A 19,609-nucleotide genomic window follows, 5' to 3' on the forward strand; every position below is an offset into this window, starting at 1 on the left:
GAATCACTGTCATGCCTTCCTAAGCAAGACACGAACCCTAATCGAACCCCCACCCCCTCCCCCGTTGGCAAGGGTCATGGTCCGCCATGCATCCATGGGTCTAAGGCCACCGGAGATGAAACAGGCCGGCGGCGCCACCGACTGGGGGTGGGGGGTGGGGTAAGATGAAACCCTTGCCACATGTTCACCTTTCTTTTCTTGCACGGGAAGAAAGAAAAGATGTATCTATTTGTTGTGAATCGGGGTGTGATGCTAATCAGATGCATGCAAAGAGTAGTACAATCAATTGCATGCAATAAGCAAGCAATTAGATGCACATGAAAACAATAAAAAATGGTAAGTCGCACAAAAAGAGACGAAATCAATGACAACAACATTGTTTCATAGTCTAAACCACTTGCATTTGCAGTATGTTTTTCATAGTAAATAAAACAATAAAAATGCTAAGCAATTATGTTTTGACTAACTTTTCTGGACTCTCTTGTTACCGTATAGTAACTGAAATCCAACTCTGATCACGAGTTCATATGCTTCCCATGAGCAGTAAATTCATATTGGAAGCCTGGTTGGCAGCTAGCCCCTGAAAGCCCGAATGAGGTTGTTTACGTGTTTTAGCCTCAACTTTTCTGTTGGAGGCCAAGAAACTGCATGAACGACGAGATGAAAAACAATATTTTATTTTTTAAATGAGGTTTCCGTACAAATAATAGCAAAAACGAGGTACATCAATAGATTTAGGACAACGCTAACGCCCACACATGTGGTGGAAGCGAAACCCGCTCACACGCTCTATAACACACAGACTGCGTCACGTCACCGCATGCATGCATGTGGGAATCTTTTTGAATTTTCAATTTTTAAAATGATTTATCTCTTAAACAAAAAATCCGATTGAAGATCCGTTTTCATCATTAAATCCCTCGCGACGAGATCTTTGAAACTAGATTCCATGTTGATATGTTTTGACGAATTTTTTTTCGGTTAAAAGTTGTCATGTCTATTGCACATGAATTGCCATGGTGTTTACACTGAAGTTGTCATGATATGTTTCAACCATTTCTTCTACATTTAAAAGTAAATTTTGATATTTATAAAACAGGGAATTAAGAAACTAGACTTGTCATGAACCATAAACTAAAATTGCCATGATACATGCACTTAAAATTGCCATGGTTCATACAAAAAATAATTTTTATGGTCAAAGTACTGGAGTTGCCATCATCAAAATACTAAAATTGTCATGCTCTACAAACTGAGATTGCCACATGGCAACTTTAGTCTAAGCCCTATGGCAACTGCAGCGTAAACATCATGGCAACTTTTGGGCACAAAATTTTTTTGTCGAAACATATCAACGTGGGGTCTAGTTTTGAAAATCTCGTCGAGGCGGATTTAATGGTGAAAATGGATTTTTAATTCAAATTTTTAATTAGGAGATAAAACATTTTTAAGCCGAAAACGAAAAAGATTCCTGCTGATGTCATCTATTCACATGTGGCAAAATGAGTGGTAAAGGAGGCGCGTGGGCGATGTGCAACAAGCCACACATGTGGGCGTTAGTTTTTGAGGTAAATACACTAGAAGTCTTAGAACTTGCGCGTGGCGGTAAGTTTGATGCATAAACTTGCAAAATACGTGTTTCTGATCCGCTAATTTGCATGGACGTATAAACACGGTCACATTTTACGTACGTGGACATACCTATAACCTGCATGGTACGCAAACATCGCTAGGGCCCGGTGTCAGCACTGTAACAGTTCTCATATGGTAAATTTGCAACAAAAACCTTTGAATTGTTTTACTCATGTACTGGGCCCTTCACGTAAAGAAAAAAACATAAGAGAAAAGGTGGTGGGTTTCGTACACATGACCTGCCGCTAATAGTCTTGCGTGAACAGCCACTAGACCAGATAACCTTTCATCATTGAACAGTACGACTACCTTTTACATCCTATAAACACTTGAAAAATTAAAGAATTACAGATTGAACCTCTGACCTCGTGGAGTCCTGGACGCTACTAAAAAACATAATGTTCCAAAGAGCTAAACATTTTATATATTGTCATCTCTTTTGTTCGATGTAAGAAATACTACTTATATTCTAGTGTTTGTGACCTCACAAAAATGTTCATGCATTATAAAAAAGGCACGCGGCATTTTAAATAATATTTAAATTTTTTGAATTGGATAATATTTAAATATTGTAAATACATACGGGCTCGTACGTACTACTCCCTCTGTCCACGTCTTATATAAGGGGACACAGGGAGTACTATATAGCCATATATGCATAGCCAGCTACATCCCCGCAAAAAACAAATGCATGGTGCCATACTAAACATTATTCTTTATATATGTTTAGTATTTTCAAATACGTAATTAATATTTTCAAATATATGTTTTGATATATATTTTACATACATATTTTACATTTTTAATACAACAGAAATATTTGTATACACTTTCCGAATACATTATTAACATTTTTTCAATTATATGTTTTGATGTCAAGTTTTTTCATACACATGATCTCTTTCAGGTATACATCTAAATTCTAAAGACATTTATATATTTTTTAAATATTTCTAAACATATAATTTACATTTTTTTTCAAATACAAGTTTTTTAACCTATTTCAAATACATGTTAAACATTTTTGGATGATAGAAAATATTTTAAACTACGTGAACATTTTTATACATTGTATTAATTTTTGTTAGATGTCACGAACATTTTCTTAAATGCATGAACCTTTTTAAATGCAACGTATGTTTGTAATTATACAAATATATATTTTACAATGTTGAAATATTATCTAATATTTAACGTACATTTTTTTTGTAACACATGGACATTTTTGGAAGGTCAGGACACTAGAATCTAAGTTTTTTTTGTATTTGTTACATTGAACAAAAGACATAACAACATAAACAGTGTTTATATAATTATAACATCCTGTGCCATTGTCGCCTGGTGGTTAGCTTAGTCATGGGCGACCACAAATTCATAGGTTCGAATTGTGGGGATCCTGTTTTTCGGGTTTGATTTCTTCTTTAGTTTTTTGGTCCCTTTTGATAAAATATACTATGGTCGTGCGATATGAACGTGTATTGTTGTCGGTCTGCTGGCTGTACACAGGATATGTTTAGCTGCAGGTCATCCATTTGAAACCCACCTCAGCCCTTGTTTTATTTATTTTATTTGAGCGGCCCAATGTATTAATAAAAAAGGCGTGGGTCTTTCTGCAAATCTACCATACGTAAAATGTGGCTGTATTTGCACCTTCATGCAAGTTCGTGGACCAGAAACACGTATTTTACAAGTCTGTGCACCAAACTGACCGTCGCGCGCAAGTTCTAAGACTCCTAGTGTATTTACCTCTTAGTTTTTTAGAAGATTTAAATACTTTGAAAATAATCAATTAAATGAAAACAATCATTATTTACGTTTTCCAGCCGGGTGTGGTTTGGGATTTTTAGAGCAGGCTTTGTTAAGCCTGCTAAAAAACGGGAGCAACCGCTCAGTTTTTGGGCCCTAGGAACATGTCTAGTGGTGCGCCTACCCGCTACCACGTGCCGCTCGCTGACGCACCTTTAGGATATATTTTTTTGCATGTTTTTTTGGCTTTTAGTTTTTTCCTAGATTTTGATGAGAAAATAATAATTCAGAAAGCCGTGTTTTTTGGCGAGAAGCACAATTGTGCTTCCGAAAAGAGAAAAGCACAGTTGTGCTTTCTGAAAAAAGAAAAAGGCACAGTTTGTGCTTCTCTGAAAAGAAACAGCACATGTATGCTTCCCTGGAAAGAAAGAAAAGCACAGTTTGTGCTTTTTATAAAAAATTCCCGAAAAGGGAGAAGCACAACAGTGCTTCTAGAAAAGGGAAAATCCGAAAAAATTGTGAAGAACAGCACAACAATGCCGGGTTTTTTTGGGTTTCCTTTTTTCTTTTTCAGTCCTTTTCTCGGTTTCCTTTTGTTGTTTCTGTTTGCTTTTTATTTTTGTTTTTTATTTCCATTTTCATGAAAAAATGTGTTGCAACCTATGGACATGAAATCTAGTTTCCAAAATCTCGACACGAGAAATCTAACAATGAAAACGTTTGTGATTTGGACACGCGGTTCAAGAGATAAAACGATTTGAAAAATAACGGGCAAAAAATTTCCCAGATTACGACAAGCTTGGCGCCACTTGTCAACACAAGAGAAGGTGAGAGTGACCTTCGCAAGGGGTACCCCATAATTAGTGATTTCGGTCAAAAACCAACCCAACCCAACCGAGGGTACGATCATGTCTACTTCTTGACATGGGTCCCAGACTATCACTTTGTTTGCTAGGCCTCCGGGCTAGCCCTGCATTTTCTTTATTTGTTTTAGTAAATGGCCTAACTTTATTTATTGATAAATAAGACAAAATACATTAGATCAACAAAAGAAAAACAAAGGGCCATGATAAAATTTTAAGGATTCATTAAAATCCTCTGTGGTAGTTGACCCCAAATCCATCTCTTGTATTTCCTTTTTTTGCGGTAAAATTTCCAATCTATTCGTCATCAATCATGATAGTACAACGCCAGAAATAATAAAAATTGCATTCAGATCTGTAAACCACCTAGCGAGGACTGCAAGCACTGAAGCGAGCCAAAGGCATGCCGCCGTCATCGCTCATCCCTCACTGGAGCCGAGCAAAACTTGTTGTAATAGACAATCGAGTCGTCGTGCTAAGACCCTATAGGACCAGCGCACCAAAATAGCAACAGCCACCATTGAAGAGAAGTTTAGATTGGAAGAATGCAACCTATAGACACACGAACACAGACGATCAAATATTGGATCCATGTGGAGCCACCGAAGACAAACCCTGGCCGAATCCCGCGAAATCCGCCGGAAACAAACCACCACACGCTCTCCGATGATGCTAGAATCACCACCGAGACAAGGGCTAGGCGGGTAGAACCTTATTCCAGCCTTAGAGAGCCATTGCCGCCCCGTCTCTCTAAGCAGGACACAAACCCTATACATCTCTTATATCTCAACTTTTCTCCGTACAACTAGTGAAGAAGCCGTAGAAGACCAAACCAGCCAGCACTTGACTAATCTCGAAGTTTCAAGGAGCCCACATGAGAACCTAAAATTAATGAACGCACTATGGTCGAGGGCACACGCACAACCCTTGCAACGGTTGCTTCATCACTGTACTTCCTCCGGTCCTTTTTACTCTGCATATAAGAATTGTCTGAAGTCAAATTTCATAAAGTTTGATCATATTTATATTAAATATGAAAAAATATCAAAATCTATCATGCTAAAGTTATACAATATGAAAATTTAAGTCATGACGCATCTACTGATATTGATTTCACATTATGAATATTGATATTTTTTTTCTATGAAGTTGGTCAAACTCTACTAGGCTTGACTTCAAATAGATCTTATATGAGAACTAAAAAGGACCAGAGGGAATACAAAAGAACGAACCAACGTACCTAGTGACAAGAGCATGCTTGAAAACACTCGCAGCCAAGATAGGCCTAAGCGCCAGACAATAATCCACAAGAACGAGAGCCGAAGCGCCAGATAACAATCCACAAGAACGAGAGACGTTGATCCGCGGGATCAAACACCACATGCTCATCCTCGGTGTAGGTTGCATCGGCTACGACGGCCACATCAAGACAAGGATAGAACCGTGGGACATTTATTACATACGACGCTGCCTCCACCGTCGAGACTTTGCCACTTAACAAAGACACAAACAATACATAGATGGAAAAACGAACAAGACTCCGAGCATCTTCACACAAAATTCGCGCAAGGGTGACCACGAAAACCGAACCATCGCCTCCTTACAAGCACATCACTCCGCATGAAAACTCTTTTGGTAACTTCAGGTCTACACGGAAGATCATAACATGGCCCAGTCACAAGCAGAGTGCACGGAGAGAGCATCACATCCAAAGCCAAAATGGCCGGGTTTTTCCCTTATACAGATCACGATACGGTACGCTCCTACATGAATGCTACAACAACAGCATAGCTTATGCCTGATTGGTCTGAGGTGTTCTTCTAAAAGAATCGGGTATACAGGTCGATCACCGAGGCGACAGGTTTTACCTCATCGACTCAGCTGCTCGGCCGGGGCATTGCGTTTGGCGGTCTTACTGCAGGGGCGCCATATCCGGGCGGCAATCTGTTCCCAGCTGCACCCTGCTGGTTCGGCCTAGATGGCAGTGCACCCATGCGAGCTGCGATTATTGCGTTCCGCTCCATCAGAAGCTTCTTTCTGGTCTTTTCAGTGTATTCTCTTGTGCGCAGGGCCACATGCTCAACATCTGCAAATAATGACATCTTCGCCTCCGTCTTCTGCAGCTGCATGAATGAAAAAATATATAATTTGCAGTCTTTACTGGCACAGAACACTACTCCCTCCATCCCATAATGTAAGACGTTTTTTGACACTACATTATGGGACGGAGTAGTAGTACAGTATATAATTTGCAGTTATTACTGGCACAGAACACAGGAGGGATCATTTGGAGAGCAAAGCATCCGACTATACCAGTTTCTCAACCACCAGTGCAGCTAGCCGTCGAATTTGATCTTCTTCCTGCTCAGCAAGGAGCTTAGCCTTCGCAGCAGCTGCTGAAACAGCAGTCGCTGCGGCTCGTTTTAGCCTAGTTAAGGAATCATTATGCTCGGCGGTCACTCTTGAGACCATCTCTCCATCGGCAGGTACATTTTCAGCACTGTTAGGTTCTGCAAGATAGGGATAGCACAGGGGAGGAAATCAGCTGATGAAAAATTGAACCACCAAGAGGATTGGCCTATGAAGCTAAATCTGTTTTCTAAATTCTGCCCCTCTAATGACTGCCTTTTTCTAATTCGTACAACTCTGTTTACTTCATCGTGGTCAGATATCACAAAGTTCTCATCGGGCCATCCTTACAGGAGACAGCTGGTATATATTCTCCAATATTTGGGGGATACAGATGTCAGAGAATGATTATGTCTGGGAACTAAAAGATCAAGAAGGGAAACGAGAAATTGGAAATAAATGCACTCATCATTCAACTGAAGAACGAAAAGGAAAACAAAACTAACTACACGAATGTTTAACTAATTAAGTTGTTAAAGCGCACAAATAGAACAGTTCAAGCAACTAAAGCATTTAGAATTCTCCTTCTCACTTCCACATCCAAATTTTACTACAAGTTGATCTCTTATGGCAGCACAGGAAAAGCAAACCACATATTCCATGGCTACAATACTATTGTTTGTAAGTCAGATCTAAAATTCTGGATTTAGCAGGTCCTGCTCAGAAACAGCTGAATCTGATGGCGTGCTAAGAAATTATGATGAATATATGATTATATGGGAATATGAATAATCTTACCCAGCATTACCAGACCAGCATGACTGCTTACATGTGCAGTTGACGCATGTCAATGTTGCAACGAAGTCTTCTGGACTAGTGAATAATTATAAGTGTTTAACTACTCAGAATGCGCTAATTGAACTTTGCATGCTTACTCTTCTCTTGTTTCATTAGAGATAGTTTCGGACTTTACGTATAAGCTAAATGTAGATAAAGTACCTTCCAGCTTGCCATTCCCCAATGTATGGGTTTCCTCATCTTCTTGTACGGCAGTTGGGGCAGCAACTGCATCTTCAGTCTTGTTAAGCTCGATCTTGCCTTGTGAAGGTGAATCATCATCTGGCTCCACTTCAGAACTTGGTTTGTCCTTTAACAGCTCAGGATTAGTTGCACATGTAGTACTTCCTGCAACAACCTCTTGAGAAGCTGACAAACCACATCCATTTGCATTATTTTCTGGAGCAACTGAATCTTTGGTAGAACTTGATGGAACTTTTGTGTCGTTGGACGCACCCTTATCCACCAGAGGAACTGGATCATCGGTCTCCTTAGCTTTATTGGATTTAGGCTCCACTGTGGGTGCTTCATCATCGCAAGATACATTCTTAGTATCTGATTCTTTGTGGTCTTTTGGTGAAATGGATGGACTGTTTTGCTTTTCCACAGACACGGTATTCTCTTCCTTAACATTGATGTCCTTTTTCTCAGTACCAGTTGAATCTATGACCATATGCTCATCTTTTGCTTGATCCTCACCTTTTGCTTGATCCTCACCTTTTGCTTGATCCTCATCTTTATTTGTATTACTGAAAATTCCATTGACCCCATCAGCACAATACATTGCAATAGAATTTTACACAGGTGCAAACACTGCTTACCTTACAGTGACAAAAATGTCTTTCAGATCACTCGGTGGATCTTCAAGAATATAACAGTGCCTACTTGCCAATTGTAGTGCAGGAGAATCCTCTGAGATAGCTTTTAGTGAACTACGGCAAGAAGTGGTAGCATTGTCATCTTCCACAAGACCAGCCAAAAATGCTGCCTGCACAAGACATTTGACATACCTCATTGTAGAAAATACTGTATAATAAGTAAAGATGTCCAAGGGTATAAGACACTATGGCAGTTCTTACCAATGCCATAACAGGATTCCCTGCATCAGCAAACGAACCTTCATGTCCAGGGAAGTTACCAACAGCCTCGAACGCAGATTTCAGGATATCAATAGCATCATTTGATGCATTTTCACCAGAAATAACAATAGCATCATCTGGCGCATTTTTCTCAGAAGTATCAAGATTAACAGAATTTTCCTTTGCTAGGTCAGTATCAGAAGATGGTTTTGGCTCATCAACGTTTGGTGTTGTGACTGAATCTGCACCACCTGAATTTTTGGCATCTTTATTTTCAACAACACTTCCTTCTTCTGTTTTTTCTTCTGTGTGATTGCCTTCCGTTTTCTCTGAAGGCTTCTCATCCTTGGTATCTTTTCCTTCAACTTTCTCTTCAGTTTCCATTTTCTCAGGTACTTCAGGGGTGCTTTTTTCCACCAAGGCTTGCTCTGTGCTTTCATGGATATTTTGGTGAATATCATCACCATCATGGAAGCGATCCTCAATTTGCATTTGCAGAAAGTGTAACATACACTGTGTTTTTGTTTTTGTAGCAACATGTTCGGCAATCTCAGTCCATTTTCCACCAAAAATTTCCAGAGCTTCTAAGAGAAGCAATGTCTCCTCATCAGTCCAGCTAGTACCACGAGCACCAGAAACTTCTGTGGAATCCATGAGGATGAAATCTGTTTTGGACATGCCTCCATCGAATTTTTCTTCGTTGTAGCAGTTAGAACACAGGTCAAAATCTGCCTGCAGCAATAAAACAAAAATCAATGCTGCCATCCACAAATTGAATCACAAGGTACACTATATCAGTATGATTCTAATGGGTGATATAACATATGGTGATATAGCAATAATCCGAGCAGGGATGTGGCACTAAAAAAATGCTTACCTGGGTCCGGCAATGATAGCGCTTGCCTGAGCAATCAACTGAACAAGAGTTGCAATGGTACTCAACGGAAGGCTCAGCTGCTGCAATTACATCTTCCACTAGAACAGGATCAGGAAGCAACGTAGGCAGAGGCACTGGAATTTCCCCCTCCCCTTTATTTGGTAAAGGAATCATGTATGACTGAACCGGTTCAAATTTAAACAGCTTCTCAATGAGAGAAGCTTTCTCCTCATTGCGAGAATCGCTTTGGCTCTCCTCTGGCTTACTCTCTTCTAGGCCAGCAGGTGGAAAAGGGTGGAAATTGATCAGGCCCCAGTGATCCAAAAAATCAAACACTTCCTGTCGAGCATCGACCTCCCCAACTGACAGCTCAGCCAAATCTTTGGGCTCCAGCTGCAGCTGAGGATTGGCATGAAATTTCATCATGATAGAATTTCTAATCCCCGAGTATATCTCTGGTGTCCGCTTCTCCGATTTTCCGTTAAAAAACGAAGGCAGGGTTTGCTTCTCAACTTGGTGGATTTCCTTCCATGAAAACCATCCTGCGGAAGAAAATGATTTGTTGTTGTGCACTTTTTAATTTCGAAAGAAAATTGATTTCAGAACATGAATAAAGAAGGAAAGCATGTCATCATAATTAAGACAATTAGGATGGAAACTTGAAAGGCAGCATCAAACCATAAAATATATCTTCTGCTAAATAGTATTTACAATATTTTAGTTCAAGAAAATGGGCTTTGCATGCTTTGAAGTTTGAACAGACAAAAACCATACATTTCAAGAAAATAAGAGACTACGCAAAGATCAATCACATAGAATCATAAGGTGGTTGCTAGTATGGCCTTCAACAGACAAAAGCAGTATTAGCATATTACATGAATGAAGTGGTTGTGCCAGTATTAGTCATGGTTGCACATGGTTACTGGATAACAGCAATTATCAAGATCTGCCATGGTGCTTTCCCTTTCATGGTGAGGCAACTGTTTACTGTGTTATCAAGATTTACCAAGGTTGCAATTGCTCTTATATATGGTAATGTCAGAAAGCTGATCTATGGTTAAAATACTTACAAGGAGAAGATATCTCTCAAAAGAAAACAAGTCATGCTCCAAGCACATAGAAGAAAGCAAAATGATGAGCACTCAACTCTTCATTTGCACAAGGCAACAGCAAAGAGGAAGGCAAATAGACATTAATAGCTGTTTACCACCACACACTAGAAGTAATAAAGGCAATGATTTGTAGTAAATTCCTATATCAAGCAGTTAAATCTGAAATCAACAGAATGAGCATGCACTCAAGTTTAGCTAAATCTATAGATGAAAACTACAATTAGCACATCATTGTGCAACTTACAAGTATTAATTCAGGTTACTTAACTGCAGCAACAATGCTAACCATCGAACTACACTCCTCTGCTACATGCTACTGGTTCATTCCGGTAAAGCATTTAAATAGCAGGAAGGATGCGGTGAACCAGTGGTAATTTACCGAACGCTTCTACTCGGAAAGCCCTAGCAAAACGCGGACTCCTCACAACCACCCTCGCTCCAGCAATTCGCCACCCCAAACGAGAGATCAAGCGACTGTACAGGGGAGAGGGCTCACCGGCGAAGGTAGGGACCACATGGACGCCGGCGCCGCGGGATCGAACGGCCTCGAACCCCTCATCCACCAGCGGCGTTTCCTCGGCGGGCGTCTGCACCTCGTCGGGCCGAATCGCGGAGCCCTCGCCCGGGCCCGATCCCCCCGGCACGGCCGCCGCGGGGGCCGCATCCGCCGGGGCGGTCGAGAGCTTGTGCGGCGACTGGCGCGCGGCGCGCGTGAGCGGCCCGCTGTGCAGCATGTGGGAGGGCGCGTGGAAGGCGGCGTTGCGCTCCTTGGCGTGCCGCTTGGACGGCGTGAACGACGACCCCGACGCCTTGCGCTTGCCGCCGCCGCCGCGGCGGCGGGGGGCCTCGGCCGGCGCCCCGTCGCCGTGCGCCGCGGGCTGGGACTTGGGCTCCATGGGGGCCGCCGCGGGAGCTCTCAGATTCTCTCACCGCTCCGGCGCCGAGGGCCAGCTCCGAGATGGGGAGGCGAGTGAGGGCACGCCGCCTGCCCTGCGCTGCCCCTGTGAGTGCTCTCTCTGTCGGCTCTCCCTTCCCCTCTCCTTCCTTTGAAACCTGGGGTCCGTCGTTGGGTTCCCGTAGGGCCGTAGCGGCAGTGCGGCACGGTGCTGTCTCACTGGCTGGTGGAGCCCGCGCTGCCGGTGGCTAAAGCCGGGACGGGATGAGTTATACGTAGGATTTATTTTTTTGGAAAGAAGGGGTTGAAGAGATCTAGGGTTCCTCCCCCGCTGTCATCCTCCTCCGCCGCCGGTAGATCGCCAGAATGAGGACAAGATTAAGAGCGAGGCAAACAATTCTTACAGCGGTAGAGCTTAATGGTGAGGTATACCGAACGAATGGTAATCGCCTAATCGGGTACAGCTTGTGAAAAGGAATTAAAATCCCATATACTAAATACCCGATAATCCGGTATGACTACTGAAAAAGTATTAAAATTTCACGGTACAAAATTAATAGCATTGATGTTTTGATATACGTTGACGATGGCACATCCTTGACGTAATTGTGCTAAAGCAACCACATTGATGTACAGATATACGCTGAGGATGCACATCTTTGGCATAATTGTGCCTCTCATGTGTGTTGTTCATGACGGTTTCCCTTTCCTCACAAAGCCTCCCAGCATTGATGATGGGATAAACCCCGGTCTGGGGTTAGCCGTGTTGTTTGGGTCACCCTAGCACTGTTTAGGGATCATTCTAGGTGTCCTACAGGCGATGGCGAGGTGATGTTGTCATCGGCCACATGGAATAAGGTCTCCACATCTTGTCCTCATTTTGGCGGTGTTGATTGGTATCGATGGAAGGCATGTGGAGCTTCGGTCTAGGGCAGTTTGGGGGTCACAGTTTTGTCTTCACTTCTTGTGGGTGGTTTTTGACAATGTCGTTCGGTGGTATGGACGACAACAACTCGTGATTCCATATGTTGACTTATTCTTCCTTTAGCGAAGCATGGCGAACTTTGGCTACGTCGAGAAGCTAGCGAGGTATGGATGAGTTAATGGTGTTTGTCCAACTTTCTATGCCACATTCTTCTCCAAGACGGTGATGTGAGCCTCCATTCACTATGGCGGAGGCAGGAATGAATTTCAGGTGTGGCGATATTTACGAGAGAGAAAATCATGTGTAATGCAACTATACAAGATTTTACTAGAATAGTACTCACTTCGCTCCTAAATATAAGACCTTTTAGATGTTTCAATACGGATTACGTACGAAGCAAAATAAATAAATCTAAGCTGTAAAATATGTTTATGTATATCTGTATGTAGTTTGTATTGAAATTTTTAAAAGGGCTTATATTTAGAAACGAAGGGAATAGATACTATACGGCCGCGCAACCCAAAACTCAAGTATTGGCACTCAAAATCCCTGGCAGTTTTGAACTAGGAAGCTGTTGCGACTCGCGGCCGTGAGTTGGCCGGTTGTATCATGTATTCTCTTTTTCACCGAACGGTTCAGATTCTTTATTCTACGTGCATTTGTATTTTAGCGCGGTGTAGTTAAGTTGCATGCACGCCGGTCAGCAACGTGCCCAACACGTAGGCAATATAGTGCAGTATATATACGAGGTACTTGTAGGCTACGTCAGCCCCACCAGCATGAAATACGTAAGCGTACTGGTATATGTACTATAGGTACATACTTGCGGCAGATTTAGGTGTGGCGGACGCCAAGCTGCCAGTAAGCTGGCTCCGCCACTGGTCACCGGCAACTTCTGGCTCCGGACGGCAACTTCCCGATAGCTACGTCAGGCCAAATTTCGGGTTTTGACCCTTTTGTAAAACAAAATTAAAATCTGATCCCAGTTTGAAAACATTTCGGAATTTGACCCTTTTGCCTACCGCCAGGTGGCCCGGTGGTAGGATCATATAGCCTACCGCCGAGAGCTGCGGCGGTAGCAAACTTTTTCACGTCAGTAACGATAACGGCCGTTGTGCCCCCTCCGTCACACCCTACCGCCGCCCCACCCGACGGTAGGTTGTCTGAACCTATCGCCGGAGACTCCGGCGGTAGGGTGTGGGCATATATAAACCGCGGGCCGGCCGCCCCCACCCCCTTCTCCCCCACCCAGCCGCCCCCCACCATGAAGAACAGAGCAACTGCTCAAAGTCGCCCTCTCTCTTCCCCTCCACTCCCCCCCTCCGATCTTCTTTGTTTCTTGACGGATTTGCGGATCGAGATGGCCCTGAAGAAAGAAAAGTAAGCTCTTTCAATCCCTCCAACAAGTTTTAATCAAACACCTTTCGATTCGTCGCATTATTCGTTTGAAATCACTCCTATTTGAAAAAAAATTAACCCCAGGATTGATTTAGGTTGATTCTAGATGTTATATTGTGTTAGATTTGAACTATATGATGGATGATGCATGTTCCTATGCTATGGTTGTGTTAAGATGAACCCTAGTTCATAATTGATTTGAATGGTTTTTTTTATATGATGGATGATGCATGTTCCTATGCTATGATGCAAGTATTGGATGATGCAAATATTGGAGATGAATATTTGATATATTTGTTATATGTAGTATATGAATCCTCAAGATGAACCCTAGTTCATTTTTTTTAACAAAAAAATGAGATTATGCATGTTGGATGTTGTTGGAGAAATATGTGTTATGATGCATTGAAACCATGGAGATTGCATCTTCATAAAAGTATTTTATTTAGTTTTTGATATATGTATTGTATTTAGTTCATAATAATCTTGATATATGATTATTTAAAGATTGAACTCATAGGTTCAATTTTTGTTATGCATCGATGTGTTTCGTAGTTAATGTTGAAAAATCTTTTGATGTGCTTATGCAATTCTTTTAGGAGGCCACCTCTTGCGGACGACATCGGCACAAAGTACACAATGCTTGACCCTAGGTTCGACAAGCGTCACCATGCCCGTCTCATTGAGAATGGAGTGGTAATTAGCATTTTAAACCAAATCTTTCGAATTGATGAAAACAAGTTGCTAACTATTAGTGTCCATGCTAATTATGCTTTGGTTATTGATTTTCACAGATGCTGCCGCCACTGCGGATGAGGGCTCACAAGACGACGGTTAAGATGGAGTACGACGATCGGTACGCATCGTTCTTTAGGAGAGCCCGACTATTGGGTTTCGTCCTGCAGTTCAAGCGTAAGCCGCCGACGCTTGTTCACTCAGCTCTCACGGCTTTGATCGACCGGTGGCGGCCAGAGACGCACAACTTTCATCTTCCATGCAGGGACATGACCGTGACCCTCGAGGATTGGGCGATGATTACGGCACCACCGCTGGAGGGTCGTCCTCTCACAGGAAGAGTGGAGAGGGCGAACTGGCCCGAGAGGGTTGTCAGCCTCATCGGTGACTGCCCCGCCGCTAAGAGCAACCGGACTTCCGGCATACCGCTGCCATGGCTCCTCGAGCACCGGAGGAAGTGCCCGAAAGATGTCGAGCCCCGGGTGGTGGAGCAGTACGCCAGGGCCTACCTATGGTACATTCTCACGGAGGTAGTGTTTCCGGACTGCTCCGGGAACTTTGCCCTATGGATGTATCTCGACTTCCTGAAGGACTGGGATGCGGGGTACAGCTGGGGGGCCGCCGGACTTGCCTACCTATACCCTTCGGTAAGTGAATATCACTTTCTTTCAAATATCAGACATGTGTAGATTTATATTTTGACATCTTATCATCTATACTTGGTTTGTAGCTTTACGATGCGACCAAGAGAGCGGAAGTCTCGTCCGGTATGTGTGGATGTGTATGGGGCCTCTCCATTTGGATGTGGGAGCGAATCCCGGTGGGCTGTCCGGAGAAGATGCGCTCGCGTGCATGGACGAACTATGGCGGAGATGACGAAGATGACCGGTACCCGACCGTAGCATACGCTTGGGACGTGGTGCGTGTCTTCACGGGCGAATCGAAGGCCTTGTACAAGGTCTTCATCAACGAGCTTGATGCTCTCACGCCTTTCCAGGTATAAGAACTACATTTTCACTTGAGCTTACCATTGTTTCGATAACACTTTCACTTGAGCTTACCATTGTTTGGTTATAGGTTACTTGGCGGCCGTATAGTGATGATCGAGAGTGGGGGTTCGAGCTGAACAGAATGTGCAAGCAGGACCGGCTGCTCTTCCGTTGCATCGTGCCCATGATTTGTGTCTGTCGTGGAGTACCATTTGCCACAGCGCGTTGCCGCACAATTTGGTAAGGCGCAACACACACCACCAGCCGACATCGTCCGCGATACCGGTGGCTACGACCTACAGAAGTGAGTACCACAAGTCATCCTCGTCGATTCTAAGTTCTTGTTTTGATGCTTTACATTCATAAAAGAAGGGTGTTTTACATTCTTTCTTACGCATTGCAGGATGAGTAGGAAGAACAATCAATCAATCACGGATTGGGAAGCCGAACATGCGAGATACATGAAGGAATGGAACGGGTGGAAATGACGCAAAGACATGGAGAGGAGAGTGATTGACTGGGACGCGTACGAGGATCACATGTTGTGGTACGATGATGGCATCAAGCATCATCTGCGTCTGAGGCCCCAGTGGACGACAGCAGATGCCGAAGACCTGTTCGATGACGCCTCGGAGAATGAAACCTACAACGAGAGCATCAGACAACTTCAAGGCGGGTTTAGGGAGTACGGACCCCTCATGAACAGAGTGGTATGTTGTTTTTACCTCTTTCGAACTGACGGTTGGATGAAATCAGCTTTTCGTGCTATTGACTCATTTTATTACTTTGCAGTCTTCGGAGCTGAACAAAAGCATTTTTCATGCCTCTGATGCGCTTAGTGGTGTCCCTGGGACTCGAGCTAGTGAGAACAAGTTGAGGGAAACGGTGAAGGTAATACAGAGTTCATTTTTGTTATCATTGGACATTCGAGAAGTTAACATATTCTTCCGTTATCATTGCAGAAATACGTCAACAAAGCACGCCGGCTTGTGGGCCTGCTTGGGTGTGCTAGAAACACTGAGGATGTTTTTCCTCCTGCACCGATGTGTAGCCTCGCTTCATCGAGCCATGCAGCCCCGTCGTCTAGGGAGGATCAAGATGACGAGGAGGAGAATGACGACAATGATGATGATGCATAGGAAGAGGAAGAAGAGGGCACAGAAGAAGAGGGCGCCGAAGAAGAACATGGTGAGGAAGAGGAAGAGCACGATGAGGATGAGGAGGAGGAGGAGGAGGAGGAGGAGTATGATGATGACGATGGACCTCCACCGACTCAGCCAACCCAGCGTGAGAAGAGGAATGTTCCGAAGAAGGACTGGAAGAGTCCATCCCCGTTTCAGAAAGCACGTCCTGTGGCCCGCAAGAAGACGGCGGCCGAGAAGCGATCCAAGGATAACGAGGACCGAAAGTCGAAGAGGGGAAGGAAGGACTGAAGTTGCTGTCGTGTCGTTGAACTAAAAACTTGCATATTTGCTTCGTGAACCATATGAATTTGCTCGTGAAACTGTTTCGTTAAATTGCTATGTACCGAACCTACCTTATTTATAGATTTGTGGTGTATCAAACCTACCTTATTTATAGATTTGTGGTGTGTGCATCATATATCATACATTGTGTGATTTATATGTCATACATATGTTGTTTAAATGTTCTATGCCAAAAATTGAAGACAAAAGAAGTTAGAAGGGGCAAAAAATGCACACAAAGGCACCCTACCGCCATACCAAACGACGGTAGCAGACCACAGCCTACCGCCATCAGACCCGGCGGTAGGATGCCTCCCCCCACGCCGATCTTCTGTGACCAAAAAATCAAGCAGCGCAGCGGTAGGGTTGCGCGGCCTACCGCCAGGGCGCTTGGCGGTAGCACCCTACCGCCCAGGGCCTCGGTGGTAGGCTGCGCAACCCTACCGCTGCGTTGCTCGATTTTTTGGTCACAGAAGATCGGCGTGGGGGAGGAGGCATCCTACCGCCGGGCAGGATGGCGGTAGGTTGTGGTCTGCTACCGCCGCGCCCTATGGCGGTAAGGTTTGGGCATTTATAAAGCCAGCCGCCCGCCCACCCCACCACAACCCCTAATCCCCACCCACCAGCCGCCTTCTTCTTCCTCTCGCCCATTTTATCATCTCCTCCACTTCCCCACTCCGATCTTCTTCGTTGATTCACGGATTTTGCGTATCGAGATGGCTACGGAAAGAGGAAGGTAAGCTCCTCCAATCCCCCAATTACTTTGAGTCAATCAATCCGCTTTCTTATAGCCATATGAGGAACCCTATCTAGTTGATATGATGAACCCTAAACCTAGATGATTGCAATGTGATGAACCCAGTTGATGAAACCCTAGGTTTAGTCTTTCTTATAACAATACGAGGAACCCTATCTAGTTGATATGATGAACCCTAGAACCTAGATGAACCCTAGAACCTAGATGAACCCTAGAACCTAGATGAATCCTAGAACCTAGATGAACCCTAGAACCTAGATGAACCCTAGGTTTAGTATTTCTTAGTGCCATATGTGATGATTTATTGTGTGAATATTGTAGATATTTGTTTTGCTTGCATTAGAACAAATATTCATGTTTAATTAACTTTATCCAATCAATGCTTATATAAGGAACATGGCGCCACCACCACCACTTGATGAGGACTATGAAGATGAAGACCCACTTGAGGAAGCCATCTGTGCTCAAAGAGTAAGGCTGAGCGAACAGGAGGTGTGCAACCTATGGGACAACTTTCTGCCACGTGCTGAGTTGATCGGGGCGCCATTCGTGACCCGTCTGACAACTACCATGATCGATCGACATGAGATGGTATGTTATTAGTGTAGAGTCCAAGGAATTGTTAATAGTTTAAATAATCCATACTTATTAATTGATATGTTTTTCTTATTTAGAAATTGCCAAAGAGCCTATCTGAGAGTTGTGGCATCGAGGCTGATGAAGAAGGCTATGCTGGAATACACCTTACCGCAAGGGGCCCCGTCACTACTTGTGTGTACGGGGTGGACACGGACGGCCGCACAAATTTAAGCACAGATGGGTGGAAGAGCTTCCTCATTGACAAGAATCTTCATGTTGGACAGGCCATCCTTATTACTATCAGGAAGACCAAACGTCAAGGCTTGAAGATGATGATCGTCATCGATGTCATCTAAACTATATATGCGTGTGGCTGCTGATGATCGTCATGTTTGATTGCTACCTATGGATGAAACCTTTTATGTGGTCGATGACCGTTGAACTTGTTAAACTTCTTATGTTGCCTTCGTACTATGTTATGTTATTTGGTTAAACTATGTTATGTGATCAAACTATGTTATTTGGTACTTGTTTATTAGTCCGTAATGGCAAAACTTTTTGGATGTGATCAAACTATGTTATGTCTATAAAATTATGCTTATTGTTTCTTATGTTATGTCTTATGGCAAAAAAATTGAAGACAAAACCAAAGTAGTTAAGTTTATGATAACCTACCGCCAGGGAACTCGGCGGTAGGTTTGTGTGGGCTACCGCCATGGACGTTGGCGGTAGGTACGTAAGCAGCCGTTAACGGATTGACGGCCGTCAGGCACACCTACCGCCGGAACCTGCGGCGGTAGACTGTGCAACCCTACCGCCTGAGGGTCTGGTGGTAGCAAAAGGGTCAGATCTCGAAATGTTTTCAGACTGGGGTCAGATCTCGATTTTGTTTCACAAAAGGGTCAAAACACGAAATTTGGCCGCTACGTCACAATGTCGCCCTGTCTTCGAGGGTGCTCCCATGGCAAAATTTTGTGTTTTGACCCTTTTGTCAAACAAAATCGAGATCTGACCCAGTTTGAATTTTTTTTCAAGATTTAACCCTTTCTCCTACCGCCACGAGGCCCAGCGGTAGGATGCTATAGCCTACCGCCAGCACCTACGGCGGTAGGAAACTTATCCACGTCAGCAGCGGTAACGACCTCCGTCCCCCTCCGTCCCACCCTACCGCCGCTGGTCCTGGCGGTAGCCTGTCTTATCATACCGCCAAGGACCCTGGCGGTAGGGTGTGGGCAGTTATAAGCCTGCGGGCCGGCCACCCCACCCCCTTCTCCCCCACCCAGCCACCCCAAGAACAGAGGAGTTGTTCCTCTCGCCCCCTCTCTCATCTCCTCCACTACCCCCTCTGATCTTCGTCATTTCTTCACCGT

The 19,609-nt window shown here is 43.8% G+C and overlaps 1 protein-coding gene across 2 annotated transcripts; it reads right to left on the reverse strand.

Annotated features, from left to right (window-relative positions):
- Positions 1-5,841: 5,841 nt before the first annotated feature.
- Positions 5,842-11,538, reverse strand: LOC123087059 (SWI/SNF complex subunit SWI3D). 2 transcript variants are annotated; one of them, XM_044508962.1, is made up of 8 exons: positions 10,992-11,538; positions 9,384-9,925; positions 8,507-9,238; positions 8,249-8,415; positions 7,884-8,176; positions 7,590-7,796; positions 6,555-6,751; positions 5,842-6,364 (listed from the first exon to the last, which is right to left on the reverse strand). In XM_044508962.1, exons 1-8 carry the CDS (start codon positions 11,389-11,391, stop codon positions 6,119-6,121), a joined length of 2,784 nt encoding a protein of 927 aa, XP_044364897.1. In that variant the 5' UTR covers positions 11,392-11,538; the 3' UTR covers positions 5,842-6,118. The 2 variants fall into 2 exon arrangements, with proteins under 2 accessions (XP_044364897.1, XP_044364896.1); XM_044508961.1 differs by having other exon boundaries at positions 7,590-8,176; positions 10,992-11,537.
- Positions 11,539-19,609: the final 8,071 nt, after the last annotated feature.

This window comes from Triticum aestivum, chromosome 4A (assembly GCF_018294505.1).
Source record: "Triticum aestivum cultivar Chinese Spring chromosome 4A, IWGSC CS RefSeq v2.1, whole genome shotgun sequence".
NCBI classification, from domain to species: domain Eukaryota; kingdom Viridiplantae; phylum Streptophyta; class Magnoliopsida; order Poales; family Poaceae; genus Triticum; species Triticum aestivum.

Coding starts and splice junctions, on each gene's coding strand:
- LOC123087059 (XM_044508961.1), bottom strand. CDS start 11,391: ATGGAGCCCAAGTCCCAGCCCGCGGCGCACGGCGACGGGGCGCCGGCC. Junction 9,926..10,991: donor TGTGGTCCCTACCTTCGCCG/GTGAGCCCTCTC, acceptor TTTCTTCCGCAG/GATGGTTTTCATGGAAGGAA. Junction 6,752..7,589: donor GGGGAATGGCAAGCTGGAAG/GTACTTTATCTA, acceptor CCTATCTTGCAG/AACCTAACAGTGCTGAAAAT.